Source organism: Phyllostomus discolor, chromosome 5 (genome assembly GCF_004126475.2).
Source record: "Phyllostomus discolor isolate MPI-MPIP mPhyDis1 chromosome 5, mPhyDis1.pri.v3, whole genome shotgun sequence".
Classification (NCBI taxonomy): domain Eukaryota; kingdom Metazoa; phylum Chordata; class Mammalia; order Chiroptera; family Phyllostomidae; genus Phyllostomus; species Phyllostomus discolor.
Genome location: NC_040907.2, coordinates 120100059 through 120115882, shown reverse-complemented (window position 1 = coordinate 120115882; position 15824 = coordinate 120100059). Strand labels below are relative to the sequence as shown.

The window sequence follows — 15824 nt, the reverse complement described above, 5'->3', positions numbered from 1 at the left end:
GGCAATCTCATTTTTTACCTCCCCTAAAAGTTTAATGTTAATCAAAGCAGAATGCCTAATCAGTCCAAGATGGCCTGTCAACTTGAATTATCTGTTTGTCTTCCTATTTACTGTATCTGTCTGTCTACAGTTCCTCATATCTTTGTGAAGATCGGTTATTGGGGCCTGTGTTTCCTTTTGACTCGAATGGCTACCAGATGATCCTTCCCAGTGATATGCTGATGATTTGCTAATTTACGGTTTTAAAAACTAGGAATCTGAAGACATTGCTGGGGAGTTCAGGCTGGGGCTCGCGTGGGCGTTGCAAGGAGAGGGCTGAATGGCTTACTTGTCAAGGGACAGGAGTTCGTGTACAGCACAGAGCTTCGGTCACATTTCAACCAGAACGGTGTCTGGGAAACAGAAATCACAAATGACATCTTGTAGGGAGCACCAATCCCAGGAGTAGCCCCCGATGCAGACTGTGGAGAAGCAAGAGTGAGTGTTGCCCAGGCTCCACGTAGATGGGAAAGGAAGGGAAGGCCTGAGTTACTCGGCCGAGACAACACCACAGGAAGTAACCTGCATCATGTTCCCAAGTGCTGGGACCAGGCACTCTCAGGAACAGCAGCAATGGAAATGTCGTGGAGCGAGTGCCACCTCCAGGAACCAACAGGGGAAGCTTAAATAAGCTCCGAGTTTGAACTCCCCAACCACACTGGTGGTCAAACAATACATAATGTGCAGCTCATGGTTGACGTGGCACATTTGGAGAGTTTTACGGGTAGGTAGAAACACACTGCCCCAGTGCCTGGTGTGTAGTGAGCACTCAACAGGCACACGTGGGATGAATGAGGATGAAGGCATAACTCATGTTCATTCTCTTTTAGGTGGGGGCCCTATCAGGGGTAGGTTAAATGAGTGTTTGTAAAGAAATGATCCCTGTTCCTCCACAGCATATCATTTAAAATTCTAATTCTTAAAAAAAAAAAAGTCTAAAACAACTGTGGAGCAAAATCTGAGTGTGGTGAAGAAAGGGAAGTGGAATTTCATGTTGACACAAGGCAGCCACAAAGGAGGGACTGGGAAGTGTAATTAGAAATGATCAAAGGATGCAGAAGGAGATGATGAACATATTTCTGGTAAGAGGAAAGAAAGAGTCAAATAAAGAACCAGGGAAGGTATATGGATGCCTCACCTGGTGGGTTGGTGGAAGAGAAATCCAGAGCCCCAGAAAGATTTTAGGACTCAGTTCCACAGAGGTAGAAGACAAGACTCATGGTGGCAAGAGGGGTTCACAAAACATGAATTGTAAAACCTAGAGTGTTAACTTCTTTCAGGGATAATGAAAGCTGGGTTAAATAGTCACCGAACATGCTGTAACATCTCTGAGTGTCAACTCCCTGGTCCACTTTAGTGAAGATAAATAATCCCTGTTTTGCTCTATAACAGAATCTTTGGTTTTGTCTCTGTTTTGGCTGCATATATTAAAATTTATGCCTGGTAACTTCTTTCATCACCCTTGGCTCATTGCCTATAACCTCCTGGAGACTGCAACCTCCATGAGGACAGGGTTCATGGGCGGCCTGCTCATCCCAGGGAACTGCTGCATCCCTGGCACCCAACACAACCCAGCATTGTGCTGGGCACAGAGGAACTCAGCATCCTGCACTGAATGAATGAACCAGTGGAGATAATAACAGGACTGGACAGTGAGGCAGGTAACTAACTATGCTCTAGCAGTTCTTAGTTCTTGACATTTTGTTCCAAATTACTGAATAATCTTCAAAATATAAGCACTTACATGAAAGGACATTTAAAAAGCACTCTGTTTTCATTTTTAAATGGACAAGCACGATAGAGTCTGCCCACCTCCATGGCTCTGGAGGTCCTTCCAACCCTGAGGACACACCTGAGGTTGAAGGGAGACTGCCCTCACTCTCTCCAGAGGGATGCAGCTATCCCCACTCAAAGTTCTGAAATAAGCCCAGAAAGTGTGCCTTGCAGAGGAGGTTCTGGGAGGAGCTCCTGCTACTCTAATTCTCACTGAAAGTTAAGAAACCACAACCAGAGACATGCTGTAAGCTGTGCTGCAGAACCACCAAGGAATTGAAGGGAACAGGTAGATATGTCCACCAGGGCAGAGAAGGCTCTCCTTAAGACAAAATGCAGGTAGGCCTGCCCCAGGAGGGCACCCAGATCTGGCAGGTCACTACAGTCCACCATGGCTGTAACCTAGAAAATGAACTCCCCAGGAAGGATGGAGCCAGTGAAGGGGCTGAAAGTGCTGAAATCCACAAATAACACACTGATCTCAATTTGATCAATGATCTGTCTGTCCATCCTTGAAAGGCCCTCATTGTCAAAAGTGTTCAAGAGGTAAATACATTTCTTGTCCAACAAAATGAGCAAAATCCAAAACTAAAAATTGTTTCATCCCCTCTCCAACTTTTTGTCCTAGACTCTGGGGCCAGGACCCTTAGAGGTAATAAATGATCAGAAAGAGGCGACAGACCCTAAGTAATACTCATGCATTTCTTCCTCTCCATCACATGCAGTGTCCTGGCCTCACTTAAGGACAGAGGTGGAGAAAATAGACAATGACAAGATCACTGAGAGCAGACCAGGGTCTCAAGAGATGATCTGGAGAATTAACGTGTCCCAATGGAACACACTGCCCCAGTCAAATGCCAGGTCTACCCCCCACTAGCTGGGTGACGTCAGGCGAGTCACTTAACCTCTCTGTTCCTCAGTTTCCTCACCCATTGCAAATGGAGATGATAATAATACCTTCCTCACAGGTTACTGTGAAACTAAAGAAAGGTACAAGTGTCTGTAGTTATTATTATTGTCATAGAAGACTGTTCTAGGGCTTTGTGCTTTATTGATTCACATTCTCACTTCCACAAGTATATAAGCAAACATTCTAACAAAAGCCATTAGCATTTAAGTTTCACAGGCAGCCTTCATGAATTGGAGTCAGAACTGGTTAGTCTGTGACAACTATTCCCCCAACCAGAAGGGTGACTTAGCTTTCTCATCCAGCTGGGACATTTCCTCCAAGTGAATTACATTCACTGTCCTATTCCCTTTAGCCTACCCCTTGTCCTCTGTTATTCATTCCTCTTTCCATGTGTCTTCTTAGTATTTGGCTACCGGGAATCAGTAGAATAATCCAAACCCATCGCATTCTCCTCTGTCCCAAACACCTGGCCTAGGACTGTCCCAGTTTTGGACCCAGAAGCCCAGCATGGGAAATAGAAGGTCTCCTCTAATAAGCGGGTTTGAGCACATGGATTCTTCTCTGTGGCCGATTATTTTCCATGGCCCTTGGCCATGTGACCTCGGACCATGATCTGTCAGTTCTCATAAATTAACCAGAAGTGGGCTGAGTCACACACAGAGAGGAAACCTCTGGGGAAAATGGCAGGAGCTGTGGGAGGAAGGGGAGCAAGTTGGGGTCCCAAAGGCCATGGGAGCCTCACCCCTGCACTCCCCCACCTCTGAGCAGCTTTGACATTACATGAAAGCAAAACAGAGGAGGCAGTGGCCTCAGGAGGAAGGCTGGGCTGTAGGCAGTCTACTCTTCTGAATAAAATTTGGGGACTCAGCCCAAGGGGTTAATTGTCCCCAAGATCTCCAACTTGGAAAGACTTCCTTCCCTGGCCACTCCTGGAACCCTTGGTTGTTGATACACAAGTCCCTGATCTTAGGATGCCCAATACATCACACACACACAAGATAAATTAAAGAAAAGCTGACACACAGACCCACGCTGCCCCACACCCACTGCTGGCTCTGATGTCCTGTGGGAGGTCAGGTGTGGAATATTGAAGAGAACATTGGAGTAAGCCACGTATGCCCTTGACATGGTGCTGGTGGTGAAGACGTTGTGGGGAATGCTATGTGAAGTGTTTACACTGTGCCAAACATGTACTGGAAATGAGGTGCCAATGAGATCTTCATGTTCTCCAATATCCTAAAATCGGGTGCTGCATAAACAAATCCCTGAGCTCCTCTGCCTAATTTTCTTTTACTCTAAATAATCTTTGGATTTCAAAGTTGTGTGCCTCCGTAGCTTTGGGTTGCAAGTTACCTTGAGTTCTCTGACAAGTTAATGCATTTTTAGGGAGGTTATTCCTGAGTAAAATATGCAAACATAAACAAGTCCCTTAACTATGTATATGTTTTAATTACTTTCCAGGCACTCACTTGATTAACTCCCAGGGAGCAGCATATGTGTTAAGTGTGTCCATGAATACAGCACATATATTTATGCACACACAAAAACATGGGGTGAAGCACACTATTTTAAGAGTCTGAACTCTGTCTTTCAACAAAGTTTAGCTGCTTTCCTCTTGCAAATGCATTTAATTTTATCTGGAAACTTTCTGACGTTAGAAATAGAACAACTGTAGTTTCTCATTATGTTTGCTGCCAGAACCCATGCTTGGTTGCTCAACTAAAGACCTTATATTGCTAATTACTACCACATGCCCATATCCCCAGCGCAAGAAAACTTATTGATTCTGACAGCCCATTCTCTCAACGCTGAATTCCAAATGAAAACTCAAATTTTGGCCAAACATAACATTTCATCAATCTTGTTCTACTGACTGGAAAAACAACATCAAACAAAGGGTGCTAATGGCCCTTTATTACCGCTCCTTTCCCAAGCTTATATTTTCTGATGAAAGATCTAAGTGACCAAAGGGCTTCTTTAAACTACTTAGTAATTAGCTTTTGAACCAGGAAACAATACGCAAAGTAAAGTGAACAGTCCCAGTGTTGATGACAGACCTGCTCTTTGTCCGTGGGGTCGGGAAACATTGGAGACCCAAAGAGAACATTAAAAGCAAAGTGTGCATTTTCATAAAGGGAATAGGAAAAAAGCGGGGGGAACAGGCTAACAGCAGTGATAAAAGATTACGGCAATGGAGGCAGAACAAAAGCTGCGCGAGTCTATGATCCAAAGTCGTCACCACGCGGGGGTCTGAGTGGAAATGCCACAGCAACAAATGACCCGTCAGACCAGGCCGGTGAGTGAGCACTGGTCTGCGGGCCTGGTCTAGGTCACTCGTCAACAAAAGCTGCCTGCCAGGCCCACCCACATTGGACTTGGGAAGCTTTATTGGGGAGAGCTGGGAAATTTACCTGGAGTGAGAGTCCAGAAATAATTTCAACAAAGACTTTGGGGCAATTGATTTTATTGACTCCTTTGGGGGCAGTGATTGGAAAAGCTGGCTGGGACAGTGGGTGGGGAGGCTGCAGAGAGCCCCGGGCCTCAGAATGCCTTCTGTTTTATGGCAACCTGTGCACACCTTCAAGGCAAAATGGAAAAAAAAAAAAAGCTGTTTTCCTCTTGGCATGGAACAAATGACCAATGGGAATCTTTAGACTTATTGGGCCTTTTGGATCCAACCAGTGGCCGAGAAACCAGAACAGCTTGGTTCTCATCTCTTCCAGGGCAGTTACAATAATAGGAAGGGGAGGGCTCCATTAGCGGGGAGGAGCAGCAATGTGCTGCCTCCACAGAAAAGACGCCAACTGGCTTCCTCTCCCCCACTGTCCTTTGTTCCTTTGGAAGGGAACGGGTGTCCTGTGGGTCGTTCAAGAAAATGAGCCCTTTTTCCCACCTCCTCCTTTTCTGGATGGAGGACCGGACACCTGAGCTCAGGATGTGCCAGAGTCACCACAGGAGAAGGACTGCTCCCGAATGTGGCAGGCGGGCAATGGGGAGCGATGAGGGAGGGGGTGCCGTGCCAAGGGGGCGATTTCCTCTTAAAAAAACAAAACAGGCTTTTTCAAAGTTGACCTGAAAAGGAATGAAAAAAAGCAAAAAACAAAACTCATTCCAATGCAGGAGCTTCTACAACAGGGAAGGGGCAAGAACAAGGAAAATATGCTGCATCTAGGTCTGGGTGTGCACAGAGGTACAGGTTTCCTGAGCTGTACAATAAAGAAGTATGCATCTTACTCTAGAGAAGTTCAAATAAAAACAAAAACTCAAAAACAAAACCTCAGAAACAAAGCTGTGTGCCCAAGGAAAAAAAATTCCTTTAAGTAGTTAAGAAAGGTTGCTGCCAGCCCGACATTCTACGAGAGAGACAGTGGCCATCAGGGGACAGGGTGGCGAGGTCCCGCCCTGTGCTCAGGAGTAAAGCCTCTGGTTGGTGATGGACCTACATACTGATGTTGACACTGATAAAGGGGTCTGAGCACAAATTGAAAGAGACCCCATGTGGAAAGCATTTGTGCCTGGGAAGCCAAACAAAAGACTCATCAGCCACAGCACGCAGTGCCCTGACACACTGTAAACATAGTATTTGTTGCCCAAAAGAAATTTCAACCGAGTAACAGACCCCTCTGAGGATGAGCCCTGTGCCTTGGGCTAAAGAGAACTGGTTCCCTGGTGGCCACACACCTTACAGTAGGCAAGGTGACCTTGATCTTGTCCTCCCTAAGAGTTCCTTGCTGGAGTATGATTTTGTGTTATTGCTGCACAAAAACCCCCATAGGATGGCATTATCTTAGTGTGAGGGACCCGAGTGTAACCACCAAGCCAGTTGGTGTGAAGAATGAATGATTTTGGTTCACTTGTTAGGGATCAGGACAGAAAATATGGGCCCAGTTACAGGTGGACCCCTTCCAGCATAAATCCATGTCTCTTGGAAAGAAGTGTAGGGAAGAAGGTTGTGAATGAGAATGGAGCTAGGTGGTCGGTCCCAGTGTGACAACCTGGGTAACCTCTGACGTCACACACCCCAACAGAAGGTGGCCCTTCCCTCACAGAAGTACCCAGGAGGTTAGAAGAGGGGCAGGATTCAGGTGCCACCACCATGGGGACTCTCAGAAGTCACTCAACCACATCTTTTCTGATGCAACTGACTTACTTTCTGCCTCCATGTTTGTTAAAAGTCCCGCCGAATTTATTCCGATTCAGGATGAGAGCAGCAATTTCGGGCACGTAGCGGGCAAACATTGCCTACATGCATGAAACAAAGAAACAAGAGCCAAAAAAAAAATGGCATGCAGAGAGGATTCTACCGCAGCGGAGGCAGCAAAACCTCTGGGCATACTTACTTTCTTCCACTAACCGCACTATAGGAGCCCCCGTATTTCTTGCGGTTTCCTATTAACTCTATGATTTCAGGGACGTAGCTGGCAAACATGGCCTGAGGAGAAGATAGGAGACAGAAGAGAGACTAAAAAGACAGGCCAAAGAAAGGGGGTGACTTTTTCAGAAAGGGGGATACTAAGATCTGAAAACACAAAAGGGTTAGAACTGTGAAGGTATATACTAATATTTTGGATTATTTTTTTAAAAGCACAAAAAGGGCAAGCTCCTAAAAATACACAGGACAAAACAAACATTAGCCAACCTAGACAACTAAAAAAAAATCATAGTTGAGAAAAATACAAGGGAGACAGGAATAAATAAATTGGCATCTAGCTCTTCTCCCTGAAGAGAAATAAGTAAAAGGGGAAGGAGCTGGGGAAGCTACACACTCACAGGCTCACACCCACAAACTGCTGCAAAAGGGGACCTTTCTTCCTAGCGAAAATTCTAAGGGAGTCGATGTCTTTCTGAGTAACTGAAGACAATAAATACTAAAGGAAGATTAAAAAATACGAATGTTTCCATTTAACAACTATCACTGAAATGCACACAAGATAAATTTAAGGAATGACACGGGAGGAAAGGACAGCAAGGAGAAACACAAATCTGCCATGTTTTGTCCAGCAAATACTGTGCTCGTGGCCGGCTCCTCGTCCCCCTGTCTGCAGGGGCTTCCAGGTGCTGCGGGGACACTTGCACTGATGCACACATGCACATGTACATTCATATACATTTTGAAATGCATATGTCGTATGCATACAAAACAGACAGATGTGTATGCATCATGTAAATGTGTGTGCTGTGTACATATGTGGAAGCTGTGTGTGAAGCAGGATTTTAATCACTTACCTCATACAAAGCAAAAATCTAAACTTAACGTGAGCTGCTTTGAAAGACAAAATGCAGCCACTGCCTATGGGTTGCCAGAAGTCCCCCCTTAAACTTACATCATCACTGGCTGTTATGATCTGCATAGACCAGAAAAGCAAACAGCAAAACCTTCTGACTTACAAAGGGGGAGGAAAAATATCCCAGGTGTCGCATGTAATAGAGTTAGTTGGCCATTTATAAAACCAACACACAACTCACAGGGTGACATCCACCAGGGCAGGACCGGTGGGCCCTCCATCTCCAATGTGGAGACCCTACTGTTCAGGGCAGGCCCCAGCCACAGTGTTTGTTGGAGGTTTGGGGAGGACCATAAAGGGGCAGGGGAGCTCTTGAAACCGCAAACTGTCTATAGAGTATCGACAGCATCTACCAGGGTCAGGTGACAGCAGCTGTCCTTGCAGAATGTCAGATGCTGAATTACATTACGAAGGGACAGACACTCTCACTTAATAAGTGAGCATCGCTTTCTTAAGACAATTAGGTTTGCTCCCAGCTAAATGGCTGTCCCTGACAAGGGCAACACGCCTGGGTGTCTGGGAAACAAGTTTAATACACCAAAGAAATATGCAGAGAAGTCACCCTCATGCTGGGACTCACTTAGCCTAATGGTCACACTAAGGCGGCCACTTGCTTCTAATGCAGAAACACAGTATCAAAATACAAAGCTTTAGGGAAATGGATAACAGAAAATATTAATAACCATAAAAATCAACACCATAATAAAGAGTTTTTACCAGTCCCCCGAGGATGAAGAAGACCATGAAGAGGCGTCCAAGTGTGGTTTTTGCATAAACATCCCCATAGCCAACCGTGGACATGGTAACCATGAGTAAATACACACATTCCCAGTATGTAAGAGCCTGGTTGTTTTGGAAATTTTCCCATGGGTCCCCTGAATTCTCCACCTAAAGCAAGCGGGCAGGGGAGAAAAAGGAAAACGTTATACTGTACATATATGACAAACCAGGAACACAAAAGCTCCAGCAGGATGATTCTGGAGGTGCAGCCCCTCCACACAAGGTGTTTTCTGCCCTGGGCCAACTTTTGTAAGTGATGGCTGAACAGGTAACAGAGAAGCAGAATGGTAGGAACACAGTCATGCCTTCCTTGCTGACTGGGGCTAAGAGGGTGAGGAACAGAAATCGATATCCCTAGTCTACCTTCCTTCTCATTGTTAAAGATCTGAAGTCAGCTGAACTTTTGGGCATTGCTCTGGCCACGTTTTGCGGCGTTCCCATCAAGGAAAGAGCCAGAGAGCCCTGGCCTGACCTTTCTCCGTGAGCTCCTGCTCAGTCCCAGAGGGCCCAACTCACATGCTCCCAGAGAAATTCAAGACCCTCCCACAGGGGGCCTCCTCCTTTCATTATTTGGCCAGGGGCCTTGCTCTTCCAGATCTTATGCCCAAATCCCAAATAGCATCTCTTGGAGTCTGCCTCTGTTCTCCCTACTTTGCAGAATGTCAGCAATGGCTCTGCCCTGCAAACTGCAGGAATTTCCCCAGGAGCACAGAAAGTGAGCTCATGAGAACAATTTGCTTTTGCACAACACTTTAGACCCAACGCTAGCAAGCTTTTTCTGTAGAGAGCCAGATAGCAAATGTTTTCCACTTTGAGGGCTATGCAATGTCCAATCTCTGTAGGGACGACTCAGCTCTGCACTTGTAGGCAAGATCAGCCAGAGGCAATACCGAAACTGAGGAAGCATGGTCGCTTTTGGAGACCTGTGGCCCCAGGGCTGTAGTGTGCCCATCTCTGCTTTAAATTTAACAAAACACTTTCAGTTCTTTTATCAAATTTGATCTACCACCAAAACAGTGAGGCAGGCAAGAGAGGTACTTTAGATTCCCTCAGGAGACTGGGAGAGATGGGGCTGGATCCATGACCAATGCCTGTGACCCGTCACAGGCCGGTGCGAGGGGCAGGCCCCCAGACCTCCAACTCGGCCACTACGGAAAGTTGCCACGAGCTGGTCTCTTCCCCACATCGACACCTGTCCTCAACACCCCATTTCTATGGAGGTTTCCTGGTGAACCAGAAGGTACTTCACACAGTAGGAAGGTGAGGTCACTGGCCTATTGAAAATTACTAACCCCACTGTATCTGTGATTTAGGCAGTTGACAGAATTAGGGTGATTATTTAAGGTCCATTTCAGCCACGAAACCATCGGCATCAAGAGGTGGGTGGGGAATCCATCAGGTCCAGTGATTGAGTGAGAGCCTGGGCTTCTAATCAGGTTGAGCTCCACTGGATGAAAATGATGTAAATCCAAATGGTGGGTGGCTAAATGCACACTTCCACTCTTATACAGAGAGCCAATCAGGGAAGGGCACCTTTACTCAAAGCTTCAGAGTTACAGGAGGTTCTTTCCAGGCGTGACAGTTTGTATTTGTATCAAACAGGCTCCCCACAATAGCTGTGTTCCCTAAAAGCAGGAAAAAAGTCTGCTTTGAAGAGGTGAGGACAGCTTGACTTCATAATATAAGCCTTTCAAAGAGTCATTAATTTAAATGAATTAACATTTTTGAGATACAAAATAACTTGAGAAGTCATCAGGCAAGAGAATCAAAGGTGGCTTTTTGGAAGGGGAAAAGTAAAAAGAAATCCAGGGTTACGAAGAGATATGGGTCAGACTTCCAACCTTGTCCCCAAGACGTTTTTGTGTGGTTGCTGAGGAAGCATTGCCATCTTGTGGCTGATTGGGGGTATTGCACACAGAATAAAAATGTGCCAAAGCTTCAGAGCACTACTGGAGAGCTGAAAAACGCAGAATAGCGAGAACACTACTAACCATTTGGAACCAGTTTGGGGTAGAGGGTTGGAAATCCAGACAATGGTGCAGCTGCTTTTTCTTTTCCTATGTTCTACAGCTGGGCTTAAGTTTCTCACCAGTAAGAAAAAGTTCAGGTGCTAAAATGACTCAAAGAGGGGCTTGCTCCAGGAGAGCCAGAGCTAAAGCATCTTCAAGGACACTTACCAAGTGGATGAACCCAGCTGCTGTCAGCCATGTGCTGATAAATATGGAGAGCAGATTCACCAGCTTGATGGAATTACTGCACAAAAGAGACAACAAGCAAAATCCCCAAGTTACAAAAGAAGCCCCCGTCTGGGCCACCTGCCAGAGTGACAGGAAGCTCACCTCCAACACCTCAGTGCATCTCTGACTCTGAGGGGAACCCCCCAGAAGGGGCAGAAGTCGGCCCAGCCAGAGCACATGGGAATATGACATAAGGGCTACTCAAATGGTTCCTAAATTCACGTCCCCAGTCGTGTTCAAGTTTTTCTGTAATTAACTTTATTTTGAAAGTCTTTAAATCTACAGAAATAATCAAAGAACAGTGTAATGAACACTTGTATGCCCTTCACCGAGATTGACTAACAGTTTGTCACTTCATTGGCTTTATCTCTACTCTTTCTTTCTTTCTTCTTATGTACATATTTATGTATTGGTTGAACCATTCACAAGCAGACTGTAGACATCATGACACACCCCCCGTAGTGCTTCGGCATTCAACACCGAAGAAAGACACTGCAACACAGTCACAACAGAATTGCCGTGACTCAGAGAGCTAACAAGCAGCCAGCAACGTCCTAAACATGCACTCCTTATTCAAATTTCTCCAGTTACCCACAAATTATGTTTACTGACGTTTTCGTTTTCTTCACCCTGATCCAGGAACTGCCCAAGGTTCATGCATTGAGTTTGGTTATAAGGCTGCTTTAATTCAGGGGTCAGAAACGCATCTGTAAAGGGCCAGTCAGTGAACGTCTGAGGTGCTGCAGGTCACGGAGTTCCTGTCACGACTCCTCAGAGCTGCCACTGCAGGATAAAACAGCCTTACACAGCATGTAAAGGAATGGAGGTGGCTGTGTACCAGTCAGACTTTATTTACAAAGCAGGCAGCGGGCAGCCATGGGCTCTGTAGTTTGCCAGTCATTGCTTAATGCTCTGTTAACCTACAATCTACCCCTGCTTTTGTTTGTTTTTAATGATATTTAATTTTCTGTTCACCCAGATCAGCTGTCTTATAGAGTGTCCCATATTGTGAATATGTCTGATTGGCTCCCCCACGATTCGGTCATGTTTAAGTTCTTCTGTTAAGAATATCTGCCTATTTACCTTCCTATTTCACAGCAAGAATGGCATCTCAGGAAATCCCGCCTCAGTCACACCAGCATAGTCACTTGGTTACCATGGAAATGCCAGATCTCCAGAAAGGCATCCATTTCTCTTCAGTGATTCATCTGCCTGCCTTCTGTGTGGTGAGACTCTAAGACCATAGGAATATCCTGTTTCCCACAAACTTCAGACCTAATCATTTCAGCACCACCAGTATTCTTTGAGTGCATCAGCTGGAACACACTAAATTTTAAGTTCCCTGAAAGAAGGGGCCTGCTGTCCAGATCTCGGAAGCATTGAGTCCCTGGCGCATAGTAGGGTTCCTATGCTGAGTGAACTGGTTTCTATGTGCTGAGTGAACTGGTCCCTTCCTCTGCAATTTTCCTACTAAACTTCACCTTACTCACTCCCAGTGGGGTCGAGTTCCTTGAATGCTGCTGTCAGCGGGTTACTTCCCTGTCCAAAGGCTCCCTGTTGAATAAAATGTCATGTCCAAACTCTTCTCCTTCCATTTCTAACACCGTCTGAAGCTCTGGCTCTCCTTCTGCTATTCTTCTACATAAACTCTTGGAATGTTCATCACAGCCAAATCTACTTACCACGTCTGTGTTTACTATCCAGGGGGAAAGCCCTTCCCACCTATCCAAGTTTTTTCTTCTCTTCAAAACCTGGTCCAACCCACAACCCCCACTACAACAGAGATTCCTCCTCTTGGCTCTTACCTCCAGCCACTCACTGGTAATTCATCCCACTGTCTTAAGACATCTTTCATAATGTCACTTGAGATGGCTCTTTGACTCATATACCTAACTGCATCTTGCAGAAAACAACTCTGTTTCTCTTTCTCTTTCAGTCTCCCCATGGTGGTCTAATACCTCCCACAGGGTGGTTCAGTCCATCGTTCTTGATTGATTGATCTCTGCCTCCTCCCGCCTCTCTCTCAAGGGGAACCAATCATTTTAATTCTAAGAGTTTAAGATCACAGAAACAGTAATGGTAACATTTTTATTATGTGCCCCACCAATCTAAGTGCTTCACATATATTAACTCATCTAATCTCCCTAATGACTCTATGAGGTCATCTAGAGGTTAAAAAACTGACCCAGGTTCACAGAATAAGCAGCAGAGTTGGAATCTGAGCCCAGGCAGGTTGGCTCCAGGGCCTGCCCTCCTGGTCACCACACTACAGAACAGTGGTCACAGACAGGAGATCATCAGAAAGTCTTCCCTGATTGCTAAAGCAAAGCTATGCCCCCCCTACACTCTGTGCACAGGATATGAGAAAGGGTTGGAGAGTCCTACCCCAAGGAGGAGAGAGACATTCTTGACATATTGATGAACCTCTAGAACTGCCACAGAAAAGGATGGGAAGGAAAAATTCTGATGACTACATCTCTGCTGGGACCACCACGGGGAGGAGGGCAGGAAGGAACGGCAGCCCGTGGGGAGCCAGGGTTAAAGAGGGAGCCCCCAGTGGAGGTCGGGGTCAGTGGTGCCAGGACAGGCATGATCCCAGAGCCTAGCTTTCCTCTTCCTTTGATCTCTTTCCCCGTACACAACTGAGCAGAGGAACCAATGGTCTTAGCTTTCTAGAGTTGGTTCTGACAGTTCAAGAAAGCATAAGCAGATATTCCCACTTTTGTGGGTAAGATTAATCCTTTGGAACGTGTGCAATGACTTCCTTATGGTTCAAAAACAGATGAGAAAACCAACAAAGAAGTCCACTCTGTCTTTGTTGGTCATTTCTAAAGTGCCAGATTGCAATAGTGGCCTATAATAATGGCCAATATGTACAGAGCCTTTGTTATGTGCTAGGCACTGTGTTGAGTTCTTCATTTTCTCTGCAGTTTTCCACTGACCCTTTGATATAGGCACCATTACTGTTCCCACTAACCACAGAAGGAAGCTGAGGTTCAGTGAACTTAAGCAGCAGCGTGCCTGAGGAAACATGTTTAGTAAGTGGTGGGTCAATATTCAGACCTAGCACTGACTGTCTGACCCAAAGCTTGCCAACCTAAATAATTTGGAGAGGCAGTACAAAGAAGCTGAGTGGACCTCTGTTTCTATGACGCTTTGCTCTGTCCTGCATCTCTTCTTCCGTGGCAGTCCTGTGGATGGTTCGGTACCAAGCAAAGGCCCCACCTGTACCTCTACCTGAGTGGCCCAAGCCAGGCTGACCAATGGAGGGAACTCCTAGCTCTAAAGAGATATGAGGCAGAGACTAGTAGAGGCATTTTTCAGAAAATAAAGGGGAGAGAATCATTTTACTTCCAAGATTTGGGTTTAAAACATCTAAGCCTGGAGCTCTAGAAGCCCATCTGCCCTGGAGAAACTCTGCCTGAGAGTGAAATCCAAAGGAGATGGAGAGAGGGGCAGAACCCTGATAAAGCAGCCTAACCCCCTGAGTCAGAGAGGCCCAGTTCCCTCTTGGACTCACAGTCATCCCAAGGCTAGTTCAAGGTGGACTCTGTCACTTATAACTAAAAGTCATCTGCGTACAATAGAAGGGGGCAATATCCAAAATGTTCTAGGAGAACCCTGAATTGATCAGATCTGTAAAGCAGGCCTGAGGAAAGAGGGTGGATCCTGTACCACCCACTAGTCTGCTCACCAGTTAGTTCCGTGGCCTGGAAGTTCTGGTATGAATCTAGTGAAGATCTGCCAAATCCTGGCCCTCACTGTTTTTCCCAGACTCTGATGACCTTGGGTCATGGCCCACCTCTAAGTAGTTGCTATCGCTGTGAATGAAGATCACCAGCTGTCTATAATAATGCTCAAAATCTCCCATCTAAGCCTCCCATCTCCTCAGAGCTGAGAGTTCCAGTAAGTCTCTTGCCTCTCTGTTCCCCAGGGCAGCCAGCCAGCCCCACAGCCTCAGTCACCAGCCTTGCAGAGACCTCTCCCTCTGGACGAATAGTCCCCCTGCCCCACCCCAGACACCTACAGAGTGGAAACGAGGCGAATGGATCTAAGGCATCCACTCGACAATCACATCAAGTGAAGCAACCCTGGCACTCAGTGAGCTGAGTGAGCACTGCTGCAGCCGGATCACCACCACAACCTGTCTCCCTCCAGTCTCTCAAAGGGAAGCCAAAACAGGGGAACCCTCCCCTGCCTCTGCCTCCCAACCCCTCTAGTGTCACTCTAACAGTGGAGACTGAGAAGCAGATGAGGCAAAGGGAGAAATCTCAGGGAAGCATATATTATTCATTTTCTCAGAGGATAATTAAGTACCAAGTTGATTCACTTACAAACTCCTAGATCCTTAGGGCCTGAACAAAGCAGTGTCCCACCAATAACCATGTGGAGCCCCTTGAGATATTAAAGCTATTGGAGTCTCTGAGCCTCCTGGTGCTTTGGGGGGGAAAATGACCTAAATGTGGTGATTATTAATCTTTAAATGATTAGTCACAGTAATATTAATAGTGCTTAAGGGAGCTCTTGCTGTGCATGGAACATTTAATCATTGTTGCTGAAAGAGTCCGTATTCAGCACCGAAATCTGATTATGTTTACAGCATCAGCATCATTACAGATTCTTGGTCTTTGCCATTTGCTTTCCAAATTAAACTCTACAACCAGGCAATCATCTAAAAGCTCTGTGCAAAAGATACAAGGTTAACTCTTGGCAGATGTCCTTCATACTCTGAAATCGGGACCTCATCAGGTTGCACAGGGCTCCTTGGAAGGAGAGTGGGGTAGGAGAGACAGGGCTGTG

General features: G+C 46.0%; 1 protein-coding gene across 1 annotated transcript in view; it reads right to left on the bottom strand.

The window, feature by feature from the left end:
• The window catches only part of KCNMA1 (potassium calcium-activated channel subfamily M alpha 1), a 749962-nt gene that overhangs the window by 229457 nt on the left and 504681 nt on the right, over positions 1 to 15824 (bottom strand). The window contains 3 exon segments of the mRNA XM_036027545.1: positions 7063 to 7154; positions 8725 to 8895; positions 10965 to 11040. Of these exon segments, the coding sequence (XP_035883438.1) occupies positions 7063 to 7154; positions 8725 to 8895; positions 10965 to 11040 (339 nt within the window).